The sequence below is a fragment of the Eubalaena glacialis genome, chromosome 1 (assembly GCF_028564815.1).
Source record: "Eubalaena glacialis isolate mEubGla1 chromosome 1, mEubGla1.1.hap2.+ XY, whole genome shotgun sequence".
NCBI classification, from domain to species: Eukaryota; Metazoa; Chordata; class Mammalia; order Artiodactyla; family Balaenidae; genus Eubalaena; species Eubalaena glacialis.
This window is the reverse complement of record NC_083716.1, coordinates 28,506,784-28,516,267: the sequence shown is the minus strand read 5'-3', so window position 1 is coordinate 28,516,267 and position 9,484 is coordinate 28,506,784. Positions and strand designations below refer to the sequence as shown.

The window sequence follows — 9,484 nt, the reverse complement described above, 5'->3', positions numbered from 1 at the left end:
TGTCGAAAGCCAAGATAGGCCGGAAGCTAAGCCTCTTCCCCAAACAGTTAGCTGCATTGTGAATGCAAAGGAAAAGTTCTTGGAGGAAATTTAAAGTGCTACTCCAGCGAACACAAGAATGATAAGTGAAACAGCCTTATTGCTGATACGGAGAAAGTTTCAGTGGTCTGGATAGAAGATCAAACCAACCACAACGTTCCCTTAAGCCAAAGCCTAACCCAGAGCAAGGCCCTAACTCTCTTTAATTCTATGAAGCCTGAGAGAGGTGAGAAAGCTGCAGAAGAAAAGTTTGAAGCTAGCAGAGGTTGGTTCATGAGGCTTAAGGAAAGAAGCCATCTCCATAACATAAAAATGCAAGGGGAAACAGCAAATGCTGATATGAAAGCTGCAGCAAGTTATCCAGATTCCAGATCTAGCCAAGATAATTAATGAAGGAGGCGAAACTAAACAACAAATTTTCAATGTAGATGAAACAGCCTTCTACTGGAAGAAGATGACATCTAGGACTTTCATACCTAGAGAGGAGAAGTCAATGCCTGGCTTCAAAGCTTCAAAGGACAGGCTGACTCTCTTTTAGGGACTAAGTCAGCTAGTGACTTTAGATTGGAGCAAATGTTCATTTACCATTTTGAAAATCCTAGGGCCCTTAAGAATTATGCTAAATCTCCTCTGCCTGTGCTCTATAAATGGAATAACAAAGCCCGGATGACAGCACATCTGTCTATAACATGGTTTACTGAATATTTTAAGCCCACTGTTGAGACCTACTGCTCAGAAAAAAAAAAGATTCCTTTCAAAATATGACTGCTCATTGACAATGCACCTGGTTACCTGAGAGCTCCGATGGAGATGTACAGTGAGATTAATGTTGTTTTCATGTCTGCTAACACAACATCCATTCTGCAGCCCATAAATCAAGGAGTAATTTTCACTTTCAAGTCTTATTTAAGAAATACATCTTATAAGGCTATAGTTGCCATAGATAGATTCCTCTGATGGATCTGTGCAAAGTTAATTGAGAACCTTCGGAAAAGGACTCACCATTCTAGATAATTAAGAACATTCATGATTCATGGGAAGAGGTCAAAATATCAACATTAACAGTGGTTTGGAAGAAGTTGATTCCAATCTTCATGGATGACTTTGTAGAGTTCAAGACTTCAGTGGAGGAAGTAACTGCAGATGCAGTGGAAAGAGCAAGAGAACTAGCATTAGAAGTGGAGCCTGAAGATGTGACTGAATTGCTGCAATCTCATGATAAAACTTGAACGGATGAGAAGTTGCTTCTTATGGATGAGCAAAGAAAGTGGTTTCTTGAGATGAAATCTACCCATAGTAAAGAGGCTGTAAATATTGTTGATATGACAACAAAGGACTTAGACTATTACATAAATTAGTTGATAAAGCAATGGCACTGTTTGAGAGGATCGGCTCCAGTTTTGAAGGAAGTTCTACTGTGGGCAAAATGCTATCAAACAGCATTGCATACTACAGAGGAATCATTCATGAAAGGAAGAGCCAATCAATTCGGCAAAATTTACTCTTAGTTTAAGAAATCGCCACAGCCACCCCAACCTTCAGCAACCACCTCCCTGATCAGTCAGCAGCATAACATCGATGCAAAACCCTCTGCCAGCAAAAAGATTACGACTCACTGAAGGCTCAGGTGATGGTTAACACTTTTAATAATAAAGTATTTTTTAATTAAGGCACTTACATTGTATTTTTTTAGACATGATTCTATTGCATACTTAACAGACTACAGTATAGTGTAAACATAACTTTTATACGCACTGGGAAACCAAAAAATTCACGTGACTGGCTTTATTGTGATATTCACTTTACTGCAGTGGTCTGAAACCAAACCAGTAATATCTCTGAGGTGTGCCTGCACATTTGCTGAAGTAACTCTCACAACTCTTGGCAGCAGAAATGAATTGGTGTACCTCTATTATGTTCTGTGGTTTTTCTCTCTTCCAGGTCAGTGAACAATTTCCTGATGACTGGTCCAAAGGTAAGACAAAAAATTCCTTTGATTTATTTGGATTTCACTCAGCTTCTTGACTGAAGACTACACATGTCAATATCTTTTATTATATCTTTTATTATGCTGTATATATTATAGGCAGAAAAACTGTGGCACAGAAAGGGTTAGGGACACACCCGAAACCCCACAGCAAACTAGTGTCAGAGCCAGGACAAGAACTCAGGAATATTGACTCTGAATTTATGGCCAGAATTTCCAGAGCCAGAAAAGTTTTCTTTCACAGTGTCAGGCTACAGTCACCCATCCTTCTCAGTGCAGGGTGGGAGGCTGTCTTCCATTTTTAAAGTGCTGGCATTGTACTACATGATCTCTAAGGACATTTTCAGCTTACAAAATGTTCTCTTCTAAGCTAGTAGTAGGATGAAAACAGCTGAAAAATCATGAATTATGTAATTGAGGCTCATTTTGGAGTGACAGAATAGTATAATGAATAGAGGCAGTGAGGTCTAGAGTCTAATGAAACTGATTTTCATTCCTACTTCAAACATTTGCTAGTGGTGGGACTTTGGGCCAACTGTTTTACATCACCTCTCTGAGCCTTAGGTTTCTACCTAAGTTTATTTGTGATGTTATTTGTGATGTTAAAAGCATATTTAAAGTGCTTACTCTGTCATTATTTTGGAGGGATGGGAGTGCACAGGAAAAGAGGTGCTTGGCCACTTTAGGGCAAATGCCTCCCAAGTTCAGTTGCTGTGAGTCTGAAGTTTGACCCCTGTGTCCCTGCAGGCTTACTTGATCTACTCCAGCAGCGTGGCAGCTGGTGCCCAGAGTGGTATTGAAGAATGCAAATACCAGTTTGCCTGGGACCGCTGGAACTGCCCTGAGAGAGCCCTGCAGCTGTCCAGCCATGGTGGCCTTCGCAGTGGTAAGGAAAGCCTCGGCCACAGCTCCCTGGACCCCCTGGCCACAGGTTAGAGCCCCACTCTCCAGGGATGGCCCCCTGCCTCCTCTACACCCTTGTTACTCAGCTGGTGTCTGTTCTCAGGTCATCTCCCTCTCCAGGATCTTCTCTGTTCCTTCTCCAGCTCCTCTTTCCTACCTATAGAGCTTTTTTCTTTCTTCCCCAACACCCTCACTGCTCAACAAATGGACCTTGCCTCACCCCCAATCCTATACCACCCTCAGTCTCCCGGCTAGCTAAAGGCTTCCTCAAAATATAAATAAGGTAGGTAGGGGTCGTAAATCTTCATGCCTCTTAGTGCCTTCCTTCAGCAGGCTTAGCAGAGAGGTACAGGGCAAGTGGGAACTGACTTGGAGCCCGGATTCCCATGGAGAAGATAAAAAGCAGCCATGGAAGGAAATGAAAGAGCTGCCAATCAGTGGTTCTTTTCAGGACTGGCTAGCACCTGCCTCTCAGACTTCAATGTTCCAGGAGGAAGTGGGGATGGTTTCTTTACAACCTGACCTTCAGATTCTCCCCCATTTCTTTCTTGGGCTCTTTCCCACCTAAATCTCACCCATATCAACTATAATCTAGCCACTCAGTCATAAAATGTGTGACCCGAAAAGATGGGAAGGAAGAAGAGCAGGGCTGAGATCAGGGCTGGAGCAGATCCTGGAAGAGAGTAAGGTACATTATAAAGGTGGGGAAATAGAATGGAGCAGGGAGAGGAGGGTATAATGATGGTATTAAAGGTATGTCTTTGGGCTGTAACTCCTCCCTCTAACTCACTCAATTTTTGGTTCCTGTCAGCTAATCGGGAGACAGCATTTGTACATGCCATCAGTTCTGCTGGGGTTATGTACACTCTGACTAGAAACTGCAGCCTTGGAGATTTTGACAACTGTGGCTGTGATGACTCCCGCAATGGGCAACTGGGTGAGTAGTGATCTTGGGGGTGGGTAGGACAGCCCAATAAAGTTCACTTAAGTAATGAAAAGCTTGGTGGGTACTTGGTGGGGTGAAGAAGAGTTGTATTCTTCTAAATCTGAGGAAAATCAGGGCGAACCAGTTTGAGCCCAAACCCTACAGTGACAAACCAGGCTAAATGTAGCTGGGGACCCTTCTCTGACTGGGTGGTTTCCTTAATTTAAACACAATAACGATAAAGGAAGAACCCTCCCTTCAGAATCACTCCTATTACTGTCTCAAACATAGGGGGAACGCCCTTCCATGCTGTCTATCCTTGTCTCCTTTCCACTGTTTACCTCCACTATCCTTTCCAACCCTCTGCCCTGCAGCTCAACTGCCAACTGCTGTTCCATATTATCTCAATTGCCCTTCTCTCTCCCCCTCAATGCTGTGCTTTCCTCACCTTTTTTGCACCATCATGTCCCTTCCAGATGTCAGTCGCTGGCGGAGGTCTGCACACTCTGACCAAAGGCCAGAAACATAGTAACGGGGTGAGCAGGCACCTGCCTCACTTGGCAGCTACTTATGTCCTGGAGTCCTGGGCACGGGATTGGCTGAAGCTGGAAGTAGGAGCACAAAGGTGGCAAAAACAAATCTAGGGTGAAACTAATTTGGAGACAGGGCACTCGCCCCACCTGAACCCTTCCCCACCTCAGATCCCCCAAACCCACTTAGAACCAGCAGCCCAGGAGGCTCCGGGCCGTCCTTTCTTCCCACTGCATTTTTTCCAGGGGGCCAAGGCTGGCTGTGGGGAGGCTGCAGCGACAACGTGGGCTTCGGAGAGGCAATATCCAAGCAGTTCGTCGATGCCCTGGAGACAGGACAGGATGCTCGGGCAGCCATGAACCTGCACAACAACGAGGCTGGCCGCAAGGTGAGTCCTGCAGCCCCTGGGGTCAGGCAGCTGGCTCCATCCACTGCCAGCCCTAGGTGCGGACGGCTCTTCAATTCATTCATCAGATTGGGGAAATGCGGCATCGAGGCGGCTGGCCACGCACACTAGCTAGAATCCTCGCAACCCGCCAGAGGGTGACACTCCCCAGGCGCTTAATCCCTGGCCCGCTCACTCCTAGCTCTCTTCCCAGGCGGTGAAGGGCACCATGAAACGCACGTGTAAGTGCCACGGCGTGTCTGGCAGCTGCACCACGCAGACCTGCTGGCTGCAGCTGCCTGAGTTCCGAGAGGTGGGCGCGCACCTGAAAGAGAAGTACCACGCAGCTCTCAAGGTGGACCTGCTGCAGGGTGCTGGCAACAGCGCGGCGGGCCGCGGCGCCATCGCAGACACCTTTCGCTCCATCTCCACGAGGGAGCTGGTGCACCTGGAGGACTCCCCAGACTACTGCCTGGAGAACAAAACGCTAGGACTGCTGGGCACCGAAGGCAGAGAGTGCCTGCGGCGCGGCCGGGCCCTGGGCCGCTGGGAGCGCCGTAGCTGCCGTCGGCTCTGCGGGGACTGTGGGCTGGCGGTGGAGGAGCGCCGCGCCGAGACCGTGTCCAGCTGCAACTGCAAGTTCCACTGGTGCTGCGCGGTCCGCTGCGAGCAGTGCCGCCGCCGGGTCACCAAGTACTTCTGCAGTCGCGCGGACCGGCCGCGGGGGGGCGCGGCGCACAAACCCGGAAGAAAACCCTAAGTGTCCCCTTCCCCACTCTCCTTTCCCAATTTGTCCTTGGCTTCTTTTAGAGACCCCAGTAGTAGAGGAATCTAGGGAATAGGGACCCCCACACTACCAAGGCCAGGGATCCCGAGAGGGAGAGAGACGCTGCAATCTCTCCTGTGCTTGCCACTTTCCAACCTGTTTCCACAATTCCTCTGCTCTCTCCTCGCGCTGTCTGCATCATCTGCTCACCACACTTAGGTCTGAGAACCCTCTGTTCTGAGATTCTGAGCTATTGATCTTCCTTGGAGTAGGAAGAGAATAGGCGTTCCTCCTCCCGGTCCCAGCTGCCCTAACGCCTGGCCTAGCCTGTGGAGAGCTTAGGAACTGGAAGAACCCTTCCGAGATATGCAGGGCCCAGGGAAAACATAGCTTTTTTCTTTTACCCGTCTTCCCCGCTCCCCTCATCCCCTCCCCCTCATTTTTCTGCTGCCAGCTCTCTGCCATAGCCACATCTTCCTTCTGCAGAGGCCCTCCTGTGCTTCTGATTCCCTAACTGCTGGCATAGACTCCCCAGGAATCTCTGCTTTCTCTCCCCCCTTTCCTTCCTTCCTTCCCTGAAGGGATACTGAGGAAACTGACCCAGGAAAAAGCACGTCTTTGGAGGTTGGTTCCTAGAGGCAGGGGTTGAAGATGGAGGAAATGGGAACCCTAGAATGCTGACTTGCTGAAAACCAAGGGTGCCACTCATCCTTGTGATACCATGTCTCTAATGGACTTTGCCAGTGGGGCAATGACCTTCCTAGACAATCACCCAAGGTGCTCCAGACACATACCCACAACATCTAAGAATGATGTAAGGGCAGACTGCCGGTCATTTCCTACCCTTTAAAGTAACCTCCTCCCTGCTCCTAACCTATAGCCTCCTAGCAACCAACTTTACTTCTTCTCTTTCCCCAAAGGATCTTATTCCCCTGAGCCAAGACTGAGATAAATAAAGCTAATTTCCCATTCAGACCCTGGTTTGCACCTCTGAAGACAGGTCATGAGGAAGGAGAAGCTGGGACCCTTCCTTTTCACTAACCTGGTTCTCAAACAGGCAGGATTCAGGCATTGGATACTTTCCTTCAATACATAAACTTCCTGCAATGAAACTGTTAATAATAGGAAGTTCAGCACCTTGAACCTTAATTTATTGCAGTCACTGTGACATGTGCCTTTTTTTCAGGTATTGAACTTATTCTTGGGGATATGGGGAAGAGCGTGTGTAAGATATAACCTCTAGGTCCTCTCCTCCCTCCCACCTTGCCAGGATACTATCCTCCTGTGAGCCTCACTTCCCTGATGGCCTAAGTAGTTATCCTGGCCTGACAGAGGTTAATCTGCCAAGGATTAGTAAATCATCCCCATAAATCTTCTACTAATACATTCACTCAGTAGCTAAGGCCTTGCTGCTGGTTGTGCTTGAGTCTTCTGGTTCTCTTCTCAGAAAGCAGCAGTACAGCAGGGACTTGGTGAAATAGGGCTCTGGGAAGGGAAGAACTAATCCCTGACAGACCCTCTGCAGCCCAAGGAGCTTGCCGGTCATCTCCCTTCCCCTAGGGTGGTCCTGGGTCATAGGCACCAGGTAGCCCCGCAGCCCTTCCGGAGCAGAACTGGTCAAATGCTAGACAACTTCATCTCATCTCTTGTAGAGGAGGAGAAAGCACAGAGGAGTGGCTCCAAGTGGGTAAAATGGGTGGAGGCTCTAAAGGCTGACCAGTGACAGTGGAAAGGCTCTCATATTCCAAACTGACACAATGGCCAGGTCAGACCTCAAATCCCTGGCCTCATCCCTACACATCTTCTGGTCCCACTAACACTTACTAAGGAGAGAGGTTCCCCTTACCTCCTTACAGGGGACATGCTTCCCTTCAGGGTCTCCTAGTGCTTCATTTCCAGTTCCATCAGCAAAAGGCCTTTTGCTCCTTCCCTCAGCTTTGATCTGGGCCTCTTGAATCTCCCAACTTGCCCTTCGTCCCTAATCAAGCAGCAGCATGTACTAACTTGGCTGTCTCACTTGGCAGAATTACTTGATAGTGTACAGTAAGAAAATCTGGCAAGGCAGCTAGAAAATATAAAAGTACAATGTTGTAAAGGAAAGCTACATTCTCCAGGAGGTCTCTCAGCATACAAGTAGGAGAACTATTGTGCTCCACATTTGATAACTCCAGGTCAGTACTTGAAACATGTCATGCTGCCAGAAAGTTCTTTCATACGTTGTTTTGTATTCCCAAATGGATATGATTGATACCACATTCATTTGCATCTATAAAGAAAACAATACTGAGCTACCTTAGATCTGGATTGCTTTTTTCCCCCTCTTGCATTATCTATTCATTCATTTATTCATTCAACGAACACCAGAGTGGAAATACAGTGGTGAACAACACACTGACCTCCTGCATTCATGGAGTGTAGGTTCTCTCTTATAATCAATCACCGGTGCTGTGTTCCCCTTTATAAATGTGGACAACCAGACCGGTTGCTTGGGAAGACACCTTCGAGGTCAGCTAGTGAAACCTTCTGTTTTACAGATTTAAACTGATGCTGAGAAAGATGTCTGGCTTGCTCCACCAACTAGTAAGGTACCGTGGGGTGAGTCCTGGAACCCAGACCCCTTCCCTCCTCTTGTGTGCTCTTTAGGAGTCCATCTGTCTCAGCCAGGGGACAGAAGCAGAGGGAGGTCCTGAGAAGTGACAAGGATGCTGGGTGGAGGGGACAAAACACTGTCTCCTTCCTGTCCTTAGCCCGTGAGCCTACACACAGGCAGGGCTTTCTTTTCTTGAAAAGAATCGCAGCCTCAACTGGCCTTAGCAGCAGGTTAGGGCAAAGACAGAGACAGGGTCGTGCTCAGCGCTGGCATTGCTGGTGGTGGTGGGAGGGAAGGGCAGGCCAGGGCACTCGCCTATTGTGGGTCTGGATTGGATGCTTCCACTCATTCATTTCCTTTTAATTAACCCACATTCCTGGAGGAGAAATATTTATGTTGGCTCCCATAGAGGCAATCCGCAGACTGGAAAGAAGGGGGAAGAAAGCCTGCCTTAGCAAAACAATATCTCTAAAGAGCTCAAGAAGAGAAAATAAGAGAACAAAATGCCATTAAAATAGCCTTCTACCCCCACCGGAGTCAATGAAAACTTCATTTCACATGCTAATCCCCCACTCCGCCCCCTTCTCTTCTCATAACACCTTTCCCAAAAAGTGTTTGGGAAAAGTCTTCGCAGTCAGTACACAGCTCCCCGCAGCTCAGACTTCTCCTTGTGTTAGTTCAGGGCCCCAAGTGAGGCTCTCGCTCCAGCAGCGGCTTTTTTCTCCCCACCTTTAATTTAAACAAAGACTTCGGAGTTCATCAACCTCCCACTGAAATTCACAGCTGCTGAACAAACTAATCCCCTCTCCCGGCCTTTCTTCCCTTCAATGGGCTCTTGGCTTCAAAGACACTTTGGGAAAGGACTTTGCTGGGGCTCACACTGCTTCATCAATAGAAGTTAGTGCAAGTATTATCTGAAGAGCAAGTGGCTTTACAAACAAATACTGCCTAACAATCCCTTCCTCCCAAACACACACATCTAGCCTGCAGACATGATGCGATCTACAACAGGATTAGAGATCGTACCCCTGTCTTCACACCCAGCCCCTTTTGTGTAGCTGAGCTCAGCCCTGAAGTGGTGTGGGGAAAACCCTGGAGCTGAATGTCAGGCACGGATAGAGACACACACACACATACACACACACACACACACACACAGCAGAGTGACCATAAACGCTGCAAGGAGAGCCTAATTCAGTGCCACCTCCTTTCTTCAACTCTCCTGACTTCCTATCTGTCCCCAAGCCTCTCCCCTGCCTTATTAGGGTATAGGGAACAAGAACAAAGAGGACTGGGAAGACAGATAAGAGCAAACTAGGACCTAGAGGAGATAATAATTGGGAGATGACAGAGGATAC

General features: G+C 47.8%; 1 protein-coding gene across 1 annotated transcript; it reads left to right on the top strand.

The window, feature by feature from the left end:
- The first annotated feature begins 1,978 nt into the window (after nt 1-1,978).
- Nucleotides 1,979-5,530, top strand: WNT8B (Wnt family member 8B). Its single transcript, XM_061194264.1, has 5 exons — nt 1,979-2,014; nt 2,774-2,912; nt 3,741-3,866; nt 4,631-4,773; nt 4,985-5,530. Exons 1-5 carry the CDS (start codon nt 2,000-2,002, stop codon nt 5,528-5,530), a joined length of 969 nt encoding a protein of 322 aa, XP_061050247.1. The 5' UTR covers nt 1,979-1,999.
- Nucleotides 5,531-9,484: the final 3,954 nt, after the last annotated feature.